The following is a 14828-nucleotide window of genomic DNA, read 5'->3' on the forward strand; positions in this document are numbered from 1 at the left end:
GGGGAACCTCAGGATACCATGTGCAGCTTGAGGGACCCCAGTAGGAGGAACAGGGACATAGTCTAACAAGTGTACTCTGTAAGTACGCTTGTCGGTGGCTTAGGCCTTGATCCTACAAACACTCATGTGCACAAGTAACTATTTGCGAAGTTTGTTCTTGTGGCAGCATTTACATTCAATACACTATCCCTGCACCAGAAAGATACACACTTGCAATCAAGACTTATCTATCAACTGGTGGGGCTACAGAAGGTAAAAGATACACTGCCAGCACTTATTAGTGTGTTTGGTGCAGTACAGGACACAGACAAAAAGCCCCTGATCCTGCACACACTTAAGTACATACATAGCTTTATTAATCAAGATACCCCAATGGCCCAACAAAGAAGAGTCTTATTGGACTGTAAGGTCTTCAGAGCAGAGATTATCTCCGTCAGTGTTTTGTACAACACGAAGCACCCCCTGGAGCCAAACAGTAAGAAGTCAGCATTTACTTGGGTTAGCCCTGCCTGCAGATTGGTAACTAATACTGATCATAACAATGCTCATATTCTGCTCAGGTGCAGGGATATCACACTGACCATGTATGCTGCTAAGAAGTCACCACCCATGCTTTTACTTTCAAGGCAGGTCTTACCCAAACAGGAGATTTTCCCCAAAACTGATGCTAGAAATTGAGAAAAAGTCACATCCATCACTGGCCTGTCTGCAACAGTCACAGGGAACATTTTGGGTTTCAAAGCAAGTCCTGCTCTACTTTCAGCCTCCGGAACGATTACCTGCAGGGTACATCACAGCACCAGAGGCTTTTATTTAAATGCTACAATAATTGTACTGCACACAATTCATTTGTCAGGGGTTAGTGGCTGGAAATGTACTGTACATCTCAGAGAAAACAGAACTTGCTCTTCGGTACATTTGCTTTTCAGGATTAGTCACTGGTCATTACGACACATATACAGTTCTACAGAGACACAGATAAGAGAGAGGGAGGCCACACCCTGGGGAAAACGCAAGGAAGGAAGCTTCCTCTCTTTCTTACACTATCCAGTCTAGCTGCCTCCTAAAAGCATCTGGATACCTGTGCGCCAGGAACCCTCCCAACAATTCAGTCCTGATGACCTGCCAATCCCACAAGTGGCAACTGATAGGAACCACCACTTTGGTAAGCGTCAACTCTGTGAGGATCAGGGCAGCCTGTATCTATGAGTCTCCAACCATCTCCTTACAGCATGTTTCCTAATCCTTTTCCAGTGGGAAACAGCTGCAAGTTCCCGAGCACTCAGCTGGAAAGGAATCACTGTGTGTGTCAGCCTTAGTTGCGCCTCGTATTGCAAGCAGATGCTTAGGCTATGTCTACACTTATGCTGGTGTGTAGAGTACATACACTGCTCTCCCCCAGTACAGGTATAAATAGCAGTGTAGACAGTAAGGTACTGCTTCGGCAAGTAAAGCCATACCAAAACCTTAGGATATGTACCCTACACAGCTCTCTGCACACCCAAGTAGTGCCTCTCACAGCTATACCGCTATATTTAGCAGTGTTGTGTCCTGCTGCTGAAGCCTTTCCCTGTCAAAGTGAAATCAGGGAACTGCTGGAGCCTTTCCCCACTGCCTCCCTGCTGCCAGAGCCTTTCGCTGCTGCATGTAGCTACACATACCCTACACACCATCACCAGCATAGACAAGGCCATAGAGAGCAGGAAGAAGCAGATGCAACAAGCTGTCTGACAAGTTTCATTCACATGGTAATATAATAGGAAAAGAAGGAGTGGCAGACAGGATTTCAAACCAAAGACACAGATAAAAAACAACATGCATCCTGTGTAGTCTGGTCTCCTACTTTTGCCAGCTGTAAGCAAAAAGGAGTACAGGACTTCAACTCCATTAGAATACAGCAAACATTGTTTTGCCCACTGTAAAGGGGATAAAAGGACTGGGGAAGACACCTTTTCAGCTTCTTAAACACAAAATAAAACATTCCAAAAAAGTCAATATTTTAGCATCTAGAAAATAATCCAGCTTTTCACTGGAGAAGGAGAAACTGAAGCTTGCTCTCACCTGGATGCTGTATGTACCCAATTTTGCCTTAAAACAAAACGCTCCATGAGGGTCAGTCTCTGTTGTAACCAAAGATGCTTTGTCCTTGTCTTGTGGCATCATGATTATCTTGTATTTATTGAACTGTTTGATTGTGTCAGGGAAGCGAGTTACTGAGATCTGACCACACACACTGAATCTACAAATGAGATTGCCATCCATTAGCCCTAACACACAGATGCCATGTAAAACGTGTGCATTCAAACCCCATTAAAAAAGAAATATCACAGATGTTCAGTGCAGTGCAGTGTACTTCTCTTAGTTACCACAAGAGAATCCAGTAGCATTAATGCAAGTTACTATATAATCAACTTTATTCTTAATGGAGTCACCATGCAGTTACTGCCTAACATGTATGTTTTAAATTGAACTGCAACATCCAATTATAAGCTAAGCGTTTCCCAAAACTAAACACTGAACACATTTCTCTTTGGTTACAACAGCTCATTCTTAGCACAATGCTAAGTAGTATCTATGCCTCTGGTTCTACAGATCATGCACTCAAAACTTTGAAAATCTCAATCTGTCTATTAAAGGTTAGGGTTGTTTCTGTTTTGTTTTGTTTTTTTTAAATCGATTCACATTTCTACCCTTAACATCATACTCACCCTGTTGCTATGATGTCAGCCAGCTGTGGTGTGTTTGGTGCAATTTTCACTGTAATGGTATCAAAGAAGAGGTGCTCTTTCTGTGCATGAATGGTGTACGTGCCTGTTGTTATGTTTTCAAGGCGGAAAGAGCCATCAGCTTTTGTTTTTACTGTAACAAAAAGACAAGACAGTGGGGAAAAGGTGTGTAAAGTGTATTTTCTTGTCCGCATTAAGAAAAAATTCTGAAATGGTCTTCAAAACTCCAGGTTACTTTTAATGAGCATTGTGGGGCAAGAAATAGTTAAAGGGTTTCTTACTAATACAGCTTTTGTTTCTACGTCTTACAGCTCTGTCCTTGATTTGGCAAGTGTTTGAAAGAGAAATTGTGACAAAACTTTAGAAAAGCAAAACAATACGATTACAGCGCTATTGTTCTCATAACAGACCGCAAATGGAAAATTAATCCAGCAACTGAAAATCCCTTTAACTTGCCAAATAAACCACAATGAAAGTATCTTATTGCCCTCTAGTCTTTAGTTCAATCTCAGGCCCTATTCCCATAGTTTAGATTTCCCCATAGCACCACAGGTCAAGATCACTGTGCACCTTTAATTTGGTCATTCAGTGTCACAATAGCATCAGCAACACCTTCTCCTTCAGGGCCATTCAATACCCTGCCTGTGACCGAGAAGCCCATTACATGGAAAACAGGCTGTTGGGGAGAAAAAAAAAATAGTTTAACATTTGTATCCACCATATAACAGTGTTTGGCTGTACATGTGTAGTTAGGGCATACAGAACAGATTGTTTTTAAACACAGGAAATTTAGAAAGAAAAATTTATTTTCACTTTTGGAACTAAATCTCTCTGATGTGTTTGCTACATAAATTCAGATCAAAATCAAAGCAACTTATATCAACAACTGTAGGAGCAGGATGGCTTTCAGTTCATTCTTTTACTATTGTAGTGCCTCTAAGTCATGGAGCAGGACTCACTACACTAGGCTCTGTACAAACACCGAGCAAAATGACAGTCCCTGCCCAAAGAGTTTACCATCTAAGGAGCTCACATAACTAATTTAAAAGGTTAGTGTGCAACTGCAAAAGGGAGAGAACAAGTTCACTGATCTGTAGGATTTTTTCTTTAAAACCAGCCTCAAGTGTCAAAGCACCATGTCAGAGCGTTGGGACATGAAATGTGCCTGATCCTCCCCCATTATCAGATTACATATTCTACAGTTTGCTTCCTACCCTAATATGCATTAGGAATTTGCTTAACACTGATCATTAAGAAGAAAACTCTGGTGGTACAAATCTGCTTTTTACTATTAAAAAAAAAAAAAAAAACTCAGTTGTTATAGGTATAACTTTACAGGGAAGTTTTTCCTCTGTGAATATCTGAAATTAACCCCTTACCTCAATTTTCAGACTGTCATGTTCTACTGAGAAGTCCAGTCTAGATGGAGCAACATCAAAAGTAATTCTCTCTCCCCTGTAGAATGGTATCTGGAAGAAGATGCATTTCCTTGAGTCTTAAACAGCTGTGGTATAATCAAGGCATGGTGTTCTATGTGGAACATTAGACAAAGTTATGCTGCACAAAGCTGGAACCCCTTGTTGCCTTTCTGAAATGGAGTTGAAAATTTGCTGGAGAAATAATTCAGAGGGATGGTGGCATGGAATGAGTTAACCTTTCAGAATGTTTTTGGTGTGGCAGACTTATATTTAAGCATAACAGAGGAGAAATTAAATCAGGCAGCCCAAGCTCCATCGTAAGACTCTCACGCAATCACACATGGCAGGGAATTGGTAAGCGTTGTCCACATTGTCAAGAACAGCAAATATAAATGGTTATATAAATGTTATACTCTGTTCTAAAAAGCTGGCATTCAAGCCAAAATATTTTCACTGGTAGTCCTGGTGTCTTGTGCAGAGGACAATTTACAGCACACACTGAGAAGACTGTCTCATTGCAACTGCTTGCAGATTCCCGCTAACATACCCAGCTACAAAGCATGCAGCCACTGTAAAGAGGAAATACAGAAGGGGGTCATTTCCTCACTATTTGCCCTCAAGTTAAGATGGGTCTTGCCCTAGTCATCAGTCCGACAGCTCTTCAAGAAGTTATTTGGGTGGACAACAATCAAAGAGGCACTGAAGATTTCCCAGGGTTTAGACAAAGAATGGATTTCCGCACTTTCTAGCAGTGAGAGGAGGGAACCAGCCAGGACTTCTGCAACCTATTTTTCAACTCTGTCACTGACTCCCTGGACACCTCGCCCAAGTCACATGACTGCTCATGGCTTAGTTCACCCGCCTGTGCCCCAGGGGGGAGAGGCTTGGCAGGTGACAGATGCTTGTCAGAACAATCACTGATCAGTGGGCAGGGACGCTTTGGGATTACAATGGGAGGATCAAATGCACTGATGCAGCTGCCTCACTTATATATGCGGACAGGAAAGTACAATGTTAGTGCAATCACAAGTGCAGGTGCCTCTACACCACTAGAAAAAGATAAGGGAATGGATGCATGGTGCATTCCAAGAATTCTACAGGTTGCAATGCCAAAATGCTCTATACCGGGTCTAGCATGAGACCTAATTAGAAGACTTACAAAGGACTTTTCCTCCCTGGCTGATAGTGAATATGTTTATTAGGAGTTGTGAGTGAACTAAAGAAGAAGAGAACTTTAAGGATGCAATCCATCAGCAGCTATCTACAGCTTTCCAGTCCAGGCCAAGCTTCAGGGGTGGTCTGTGACCGGCTGAGCTATCCAGATGAGAACTTGATTTGCTTCATCAGCACTGCCTCAGAAACAACATCGCATAGCTCTTCCACCCCAACTTACTTCAGCGCCCAACTTTTTACACTGCACAGGTCTTTTCCAGCTATTTCATCCAATTCAGAAAGCTTCCATTAGCATTGTTTTGGCAGCTATAAAATTATGAATTCTGGTTTAGAAAAAATAAGAAACCCAACAGCAATCTAGTGTACAAAAAAGCAATGAACTTTCTAGTTACCTACCACAGTGTATTCCCCACTTGGTAAAGACAGGAAGGTGAAAGACCCATCCTCTTTTGATATAACACTGCACAGATAGGAAAGAGACTCATCTCTTGCTTGGAACCCATCAACTGGAGAAATGCTGCAGCCCATAATATCCTGTGCAAATAAAAAGCAATATTATTTCTCTCTCCCATACATTTTGTATCCTCCTGAGTGGAGAAAAACAGTTACACTTCATACAAAGGGACAGATTTTCAAAAGCAGCCTCTAAAATTAAATCTGCAAATTTGCACCCCAAGTTCTTGTGCACATTTTTTTTTTGGGGGGGGGGGGGGGAGAAATGTTTAGATGTGGCAGGAGAATTGCGTGTGGCTTTAGGGGCAGAGTTTGAAAATGTCTACACACCAGAGAAAACTATATAAATGATATGATAGCAAGATTAAAGGCAAAAGAATCAAGAAATTCAATATCTAACAGCTGCACCGCATGTCTGTACAGTACTATTTGTAATACTGTAGACAGGATTAATATTTTAGGCTAGAGGTGCGTTTTGGTTTTTTTCTCCTCAAAGAATGATAAGCACTTGAAAACAAACACTTAAGAACAAAATGCTTTCTGAACCAGAACATAAGTTTTCCTAGTCCTATGCTATGGGGGGGGGGGGGGAAGGAGGGTGGTGTTGGAGTTGCCATACAAGACAAGATCAAGATCCATCAAGTGTGGTATCCTGCCTCCAATTGAGGCCAGGATCTGATGCTTCACAGAAAGATGAAAAACCCTAGCACTGCACGATGCTGTGCCAGAAGTTCTTCCCTGACCCCTGTGGAGCTTTTGCGTTGCTGGAGAAACCCAAGATTTGTCACGCAGAGTTTAGCATGCAGAGACAGGTAACTGGACATATATGACTTAAGAAAAATGTAGGGGGTTAAATCCCGCTCCCTGCCCTCCCAACAAAAATCTTATGACTCTGACATAAACACGAACACTTAGTTTTATATGTACTGCAACCTTAGAGCTCATGCACATGCTCAATCTCACTGAGCTCATGTGAGTAAAGTTAAGCACATGCAGACGTGTTCATAAAATCAAGGCCTTTTTGCAAAATTAAAGGAGCATTATTCATTATCAAACTACAAATGTTCTCCATTTACATCCTTATTATTAATACGTGTCTGATCTTACACTACCTCTTTGGTGACTGAGGAGGAGAAAAGAAGAAACATGACCCCTTTCATGGGTTCCCCATCACTCCGCACAGAGCCTGAAACATTGTAGCCAGCAACGACTAGAGGGCCAGCCGCATAGGCATTGGAATTGGTCACTCTCACCATTGTGTTTGCCTGCAATGTAGAAACCGATACATTGCAATCAAATAAATAACAGGATGCCTTTTATAACTACCACTAAGACAACAACGTTAAACAAAAGCAAGACAGCTAAACAATGATGCAATTGCATACATAATATTCAGAAAGGATTTCTAATCCACAGCATCGTTATTCAGGGTGAAGGTGACAACACAGCAACAAGCAATGTGTCAGACAAAGGACCCCACTGAAAAACCACCATTCAGTTGCTTTAACAGGAGATTGGGATGGACAGATGTCCATGGGAAGCAAGTATCACTACTACAAAGGCCTGGTCACCCACTGGCGATCCCAACGTAAGACTGGACTGCAAACTTTCTGTTTACAAATACAAGTAGGAAGGTGCGGGCTCTGCACATGCATTTTTGATTATGCATAGTCATTCAGCCTGCTAGCCCTGTACCTTTCAAGCCCAGCCCGACAAGGCAGTTTCCCACCACCCTCTAAGTGAAATTTACAAAAAATATTGATCTAAACTTGTTTCACTGATTCAGCTCTTCTCTCATGTTCATTCCTAATTACTTAAAACATAGTGGTGCACTAATCGATATACGCCAGCAATAAGCTGAAAGTCACCTCTCTTCTACCAATGCTTTCTGGGCACTAACCTCTTTCAATGTCCAGGTAGGATGAGATGCAAAGATTTCATATTCTCCAGGAAGCACTTTGAAAAAAGCAAACCTGTGCAACATGAAATGTGTTATTTTTTTCTCAGCATTTCCAGCACATTCACAGAACGAACAGATAGTGGCACACATTAGAAAAAATATTTAAGCAAAAAACCAAAATCATTAGGAAGAATCCCAAACAATTAAAAATATTTTCTTCCCAAATCTACTAATGCAGTATAAACTTAATCAATCAATCAATCACATGCGCACACAAAACTCACTTTCCTCCAGCTTGGGTCACAGTAGCTTGTATATTTACTTCAGTACCAGGATTTCTCAATACAACCTGGACTCCTGCAGGACCTAATGTTTGACCCTTGCTGAGAACCTGTCAAGAGGAACAAACAGTAACTTGCCAAGCAGCAGTGTACTGCTCCTATGAAACAGACATGCATTGTTAAGCTGAGATGTAGCAAAAGAACATAAAAGAAGTCTAACCTTTCCAGTCACAGAAAACCCTGTAAACACAAAGTTAATATCTCCTCCTTTTGTGCAAATGTCATTAACACCATCTACGTGGATATCCACACTAGTTGGCTCTGGGAAAAAAAAATGAAATTGCAAACTACATTAGTGACATGGGAATTGTGGGTCTATCTTACTGCAGCTTTGCAGAATCATAATGGAAATTCAACAAAAAAGCTTCAAAAACAGACTCCAACGAGAGACTGCTGAATTGGAATTAATTTGCAAACTGGATACAATTAACTTAGGCTTGAATAGAGACTGGGAATGGATGAGTCATTACACAAAGTAAAACTATTTCCCCATGGTATTTCTCCCTCCCACCCCACCCCCCACTGTTCCTCTGATATTCTTGTTAACTGCTGGAATTAGCCTACCTGCTTGTCACCATGGAAGGTTTTCCTCCTTTCCCCCCCCTGCTGCTGGTGATGGCTTATCTTAAGTGATCACTCTCCTTACAGTGTGTATGATAAACCCATTGTTTCATGTTCTCTGTGTGTGTGTATATAAATCTCTCCTCTGTTTTTTCCACCAAATGCATCCGATGAAGTGAGCTGTAGCTCACGAAAGCTTATGCTCTAATAAATTTGTTAGTCTCTAAGGTGCCACAAGTACTCCTTTTCTTTTTGCGAATACAGACTAACACGGCTGCTACTCTGAAAAATGAAATGGAAATTTACTAGCCCAAGCACAATATCAGCTTGCCAACCCTTACCATCTGAAGAAACTACTGATGTTTGACTCACCAATCAAAAAGTTACTTTCCCCGGGCAAATGAGTGAATAGCCTCATTATTTCGTACACTATTTTTACTGTTTGATTGTATTTACTGAAATGTTGTAAGCTTCTTTAAAAAGCAAATCATTTAAAGGGTTGGCTTCTCAGAAACAAGGGACTGAATAATGAAGTCATAAAACGTTCTAATTAGAGAGGTGCTGGAATATAAGGACCTGCCATTGTCAACCACTTGAGGTTGCCTTGAAAATATCCACCTCACAGACACATTAGAATCAAGCTAGTAGGTCTTCTTCCCTCCCCCATCTAGCAACTTGCGTTTCTTCAGTGGAATACAGTTAAAGTCAATGTACACGTTTTCCTATAATGTGGTAAAAGGGAAAAGTCTTGTGGCTGGAGCTTTAGTCTGGGAGTATTTTAGATAGCAAGATATTTAATTAGGAAAACCAAACTTATTTTGTTTACTGAAAATCCTTAATGCTAGTTTCTATGTTCATTCTTCAACCTACAATTCAGTGTTTCACTGGAGTGCCAATATTGCAGCAGCCATTTTCAACATTTGAAGGAGTTCATAGCAGTAACCACCCCAAAGCGAGGCCCATAGTAAGAGCCTCATGAGCCCCTTCCCCCACCCACAACTCATTCAAACTTCTATTACAAGCTCCAAAACTCCATGCACCTTAATTCTATAAAATGAAAGATCTCTGTGTCTTCTGGGAAATTTTTCTTCCAGGAAGCAGGAAGAGTAACATCTTTATAAACTAGAACTAAAAACACATTACGTGTTAGTGTTCTGTAGTCCTCTCTTTCTACAGTTAAGCTTTAAAAGAGTTTCAGGACACACTGAACACATTCAAGTTGACACAAACACTCTAAAATGGTCACTATTTCTGCCAATGCACTCACAACTGCCCTATTATCATTTATTTATATATAAATAAGAAGCTCCTATCCCAACCTCTAGACATTTCTAACATCTTTAAAAAAAGACATGGTCTGTTTTTCAAAAGTACAGAGCATCCACAGCTCCTATTGACTTCAGTTAATTGATGTGCACTCAGCATTTCTGAAAGTCAGGCCTATACAGTCCACACATTTCAACCAATGCAAAATGTAACAAATCCAGCAGCCTAATCCTTAGCCAAGGCAAACCACCCAAAAAAAAAAATACCCTATTCCCCTGACCATTCTACTTTCCATCCATAACCCCACCCTCCTAAAGCAGTTCTAGGCTTAGCCTGTACAGGTGACCAGAATGTCCAATTGGTGGTTTTTGTTATGTGAACAATAAGGATTGGGATGAAACCAAACTAATTTTCACAGAAAGGTACATTTTAGACATTTAAACCATAACTAGGACATACCTAAGTAGAGCTTAGCTCATTTAAAACAATTGCTTTTTCCAGCCTACAAATCAGAGCCAGTCTAAAGGAGGCAGTGGAACAGCTGCATATGCAATTGCACCATTTCTACAGCAGACCAAGTACTCACCAAAACTCCAGCCAAGAGGTGGCTCAATCTTAAGAACAAAATCCCCCTAGAAAAAGAGCATAATGAGGATCTGCTGATTTAAATGGAATCAGCTAGCTTAAAGAAAAACATTCAGTGCATAGTTTCAATGTTTCAGAGAGTATTCAAGAACACATTAAAAAAATCCAAAGCATTATTTTCAAAATCCCCGTGATTGCTTGAGTATCACCATTCAGGAAATAGGTCAGGGGCCTCTCTCAACAGGGACTTCCATTTCAGTGACATTACCCCCAGGAGGCCTATGAAAGAAACCAAAACCACAGTCCTGTCATGAGCTCCATGCAGATAGGCCCATATATCCAGGCAGAACCCCACCGAAGTCAACAGGGTATGACAGGCACTCAGGGGGTCTGCCTGTGCAGTGCTCATTGTAGGATTAGGGCCTAAACACTAGAAATCTGAAAGCCTCCAAATTATGAGGAGAAGGGGGGTATTTTTTGTTAATTCAGATAATTTAATTTTAAAAAAAACATTAAGCTATTACTAGAACATTTGAAGTCGATTTCCATTTTTTTTTCCAATGTAAGCATTAGCTTTCCCAGTGTAACTTTGCATCAAACTCTAAAAAGACATTTCATTCTGAAAACAGGACTGAATGCTAAATTAGCCCGTTATGCTACTGCATGGTAGAGAGAGCACAACAACTCTGGCTTCTTACCTTATCGTATAAGGGAATCATGAAGTAGCCATTATTTGGGGCACAATCTGTTTGGTATTTCAGAGTCCCATGCTTTGTATATAATTTAATCTACAAGAAACAGAAAAAGATGAAAAGTTGTCTCTGAAAAATTCACATGTAAGTGAAATCTGAAAGAGGAATTCCCAGTGGATTTTGCACCACAAAGCCATCCCACAGTTCCCTGAGGATAAGAGAGTGAAAATTTACTGGGGGAAAAAAAATAAAATAAAAATCACACAAAAAGGTGAATCTTAGACTTGGGAAAACATGGATGAATGTTTTTAAAAGAACCCAACTTAGAAGGAAAATGCATTAAAGGAATACTGTCAACTTGAAATCTAGTCAACATAAAAAAATAGTTAAAGTAGTTTCACACAAATCCACAAATTCCCACGCAATCTCTTTTGTGATTTTACAATCACATTTTCCTAGGGTGTTTTTTTTTTAAATTGTTCTCTCTCTCCCCGATTGTGATACAAAACCGACAAACAAAATGGAAATTAATTGACTATTCAGGGAAAAAAAACAATGAACCCTGCTAAACACAAAAAGCTGTCAAATGCACAAAATGGAAAAAAAAATCACCTCTGTAGCCTGTCGGTTCAAATAAGATTAGATCTTACTAACTATGGTGGGCAAAAACATTCAGGCAAAGTTTGATTTTTAAGTCAACAGCCTCCCTTTAAAAGGCGACTTAAAACCCCCACAATTCTCTGCAACGTAAGACAGACCTTAAAGACAGCGGAAACGCGTGGGATTTAAAGACAACCAAGCCCATCTGAAAAAGAATCGTAACGATCCTTCCAAACACATCCGCATCCTCCAACTCCACAAGACACCCTAACGCTAACTCGGGAGAGGAACAACTTCGGGACTATTTTCCCTGCAAGGCGCTGACACACAGGGGCGCTGGGTGATCGTGGAAAAACCTAGATGGGCAGATAACACCCACCGTTCGAACCACAAATGGGCCTGAACCAGCTGCCCTCCAACTCTGGGCGAGTTCAGATACAGGCTCTCCAGCGTGACACACGCACACAACCCCAGGCAATGGGCGGACCCTGCTGCCTCCCGTGGAGGCCTGGCTGCCCGGAGAGTGGGGCAAAGGGAAGGCATGTGCCAGCTGCTCTCCGAGCCGGGCACAGAGGAGAGGGACCCAGGAACGGAGGAGAACCGGGGCTGTGGTGGAGGACGCACGGGGCACACGGCTGGGCATGGGGGGGCCCCCTGGGGGAACCACACAGCCGGGAGGAATGACCCCGCCCGGGAGTGAGGCCAGCTAGGGGCCGGGGGGGGGGGGAATTCCGTTATGGGAGGGGTCCCAGCTGGGGGGCGAGGAGGATCCCTGGGGGGGAAGGGCTCCCTTGGGGGGGGGGGGGCTCAGGCAGGGAAGGCCCCGGAGGCGGGGTCTCTGCGGGGACCCGGGCCGCTCACCTCGATCAGGGAGTAGCTGATCTCCACGTCGGACTTGACGAAGCCCCCGCACCCCACCACGATGTCCTCGGAGCCCCGCGCCAGGACCCAGCACAGGGCCCAGCAGAGCGCGGCCGCCCAGACCCGCCGCATCCCGCCCGCCCGCCCACGCGGGCCGGGACCAGAGCGGCGCTGAGACACGCACCGCGGCCAGGCTCTACCGGCCCGGCGACAGGCGGCGCGCGGAGAAGGCCCGAAGGGCCGCGGACTAGGAGCTGAAACCGCAGCCTGCTGCCATCTGCTGGCCTGGAGGGCTCCCACACCCGAGATCCCAGACTCGGCCCCAGCCCCCCATGACTATCCCATAATCTGCCCCATCCCCCTCCACCCCAGGATCCTACTATATCCCCAGTTCCTATACCCTGTCCCATCCCAGACTCCTAAAAGCTTACCCCCTCTCCCTCCTCCCCCAGTTCCTATACCCCTAGCTCCCAGCCTAAGGTTTTGTCATATCAGTGTATCTAAACACGTGAAAAGAAAAGGAGGACTTGTGGCACCTTAGAGACTAACAAATTTATTAGAGCATAAGCTTTCGTGAGCTACAGCTCACTTGAAATGAGCTGTAGCTCACGAAAGCTTATGCTCTAATAAATTTGTTAGTCTCTAAGGTGCCACAAGTCCTCCTTTTGTTTTTGCGAATACAGACTAACACGGCTGCTACTCTGAAATCTAAACAAGTGGTATCTTTTGTCATATCAGTATATCTAACAAGCCCTAAAACTGGCTCCAAACTAATGACAGGTTTCAGAGTAGCAGCCCTGTTAGTCTATATCCATAAAAAGAAAAGGAGGATTTGTGGCACCTGAGAGATTAACAAATTTATTAGAGCATAAGCTTTCCTGAGCTACAGCTCACTTCATCCAATGCATGCAGTGGAAAATACAGTGCGGAGATTAATATACACAGAGAACATGAAACAATGGGTGTTACCATACACACTGTAAGGAGAGTGATCAGGTAAGGTGAGCTATTACCAGCAGGAGAGGGAGGAAAAAAAAAAAAAAACTTTTGTAGTGATAATCAAGGTGGGCTATTTCCAGTAGTTGACAAGAACATGTGAGGAACACTGTGTGTGGGGGGGAGGGGGGAATAAACATGGGGAAATAGTTTTACTTTGTGTAATGACACATCCACTCCCAGTCTTTATTCAAGCCTAATGTAATGGCGTCCAGTTTGCAAATTAATTCCAATTCAGCAGTCTCTTGTTGGAGTCTGTTTCTGAAGTTTTTTGTTGAAGAATTGCAACTTTTAGGTCTGTAATCGAGTGACCAGAGAGACTGAAGTGTTCTCTGACTGGTTTTTAAATGTTATAATTCTTGACAGCTGATTTGGCCAAACCAGATAGTCTCTATACGTAAAAGAATAAATGGACACATATCAGATGTTAAGAATTATAACATTCAAAAACCATCAGCATAGCAATGTCTACACTGAACTGCTACAGTGCACAGCTGTACCATATTGTAGTAGTTGACATTCTACTAAGTGTAGTAGTTTAATCAGCGCAACCTCCATGGATTTCAGATTAACAGTGCTTTATAGCAATTTAGTTTGATTCCTTCCTGAGTTAATTAAGGGTATGTCTACACTGCAGAGATTATACCTGCAGAGCCTTGTTTCATAGACAGAGCCAACAGCAACAGAAGGGAGTTTTGGTGGAGAAACACCAGGTCGCTGAATGATGTTAACCTGTTGCTAGATGCATCCGATGAAGTGAGCTGTAGCTCAGGAAAGCTTATGCTCTAATAAATTTGTTAGTCTCTAAGGTGCCACAAGTATGCCTTTTCTTTTATTGACATAGTTGTATCTACACAGGGGTTAGTCATGCAAAGTCATGCAGAGGTGTGGTTTTTCCACACCCTGGGCCCTGACCTAAAAGGGGTCATTTGTGTTAATTAGTGAAATTGATGCAACTTGCTCTGGGGCTGCGAGGATCCCCTTGGAAATCTGACCTGGGGGCCAATCCTAGGCAGTTCGGGGGTCTGTCGCTCCCTAGCGGTCAGGGAGATACAGAGGTGGGTGTAAGGGAGCAGGGAGCGGAGTCTGACCCCAACCCCGCTAAATCTGGAGCTGGGCGCGCTTGTACCTGCCCTTTGGGACCGAGGCCTTTATAGTCTCTGGGGGACTTTCCCATCGGGACGCGGCCTCCACTCCAAACTCTCCCCCGGCCCGTCCAGGCCCAACCCCGAAGGCCATTTGCTAGGCAGGCAGGC

At 42.9% G+C, this 14828-nt stretch overlaps 1 protein-coding gene across 2 annotated transcripts in view; it reads right to left on the reverse strand.

Moving 5' to 3' along the window:
• Positions 1-12833, reverse strand: part of LOC119862007 (nodal modulator 1) — a 35637-nt gene extending 22804 nt beyond the window's left edge. The window contains exons 1-13 of one of the 2 annotated variants that reach the window (XM_038417819.1): positions 12577-12833; positions 11122-11211; positions 10425-10470; positions 8172-8272; positions 7955-8061; positions 7671-7743; positions 6883-7035; positions 5714-5851; positions 4106-4195; positions 3297-3402; positions 2709-2859; positions 2062-2239; positions 638-779 (exon numbers count right to left, since the gene is read on the reverse strand). In XM_038417819.1, the coding sequence (XP_038273747.1) occupies positions 638-779; positions 2062-2239; positions 2709-2859; positions 3297-3402; positions 4106-4195; positions 5714-5851; positions 6883-7035; positions 7671-7743; positions 7955-8061; positions 8172-8272; positions 10425-10470; positions 11122-11211; positions 12577-12708 (1507 nt within the window). In that variant the 5' untranslated portion in view covers positions 12709-12833. The remainder of the gene's footprint in view (positions 1-637; positions 780-2061; positions 2240-2708; positions 2860-3296; positions 3403-4105; positions 4196-5713; positions 5852-6882; positions 7036-7670; positions 7744-7954; positions 8062-8171; positions 8273-10424; positions 10471-11121; positions 11212-12576) is intronic. The other variant, XM_038417818.2, reaches the window with a different exon arrangement.
• Positions 12834-14828: the final 1995 nt, after the last annotated feature.

The sequence above is a fragment of the Dermochelys coriacea genome, chromosome 10 (genome assembly GCF_009764565.3).
Source record: "Dermochelys coriacea isolate rDerCor1 chromosome 10, rDerCor1.pri.v4, whole genome shotgun sequence".
Taxonomy (NCBI): domain Eukaryota; kingdom Metazoa; phylum Chordata; order Testudines; family Dermochelyidae; genus Dermochelys; species Dermochelys coriacea.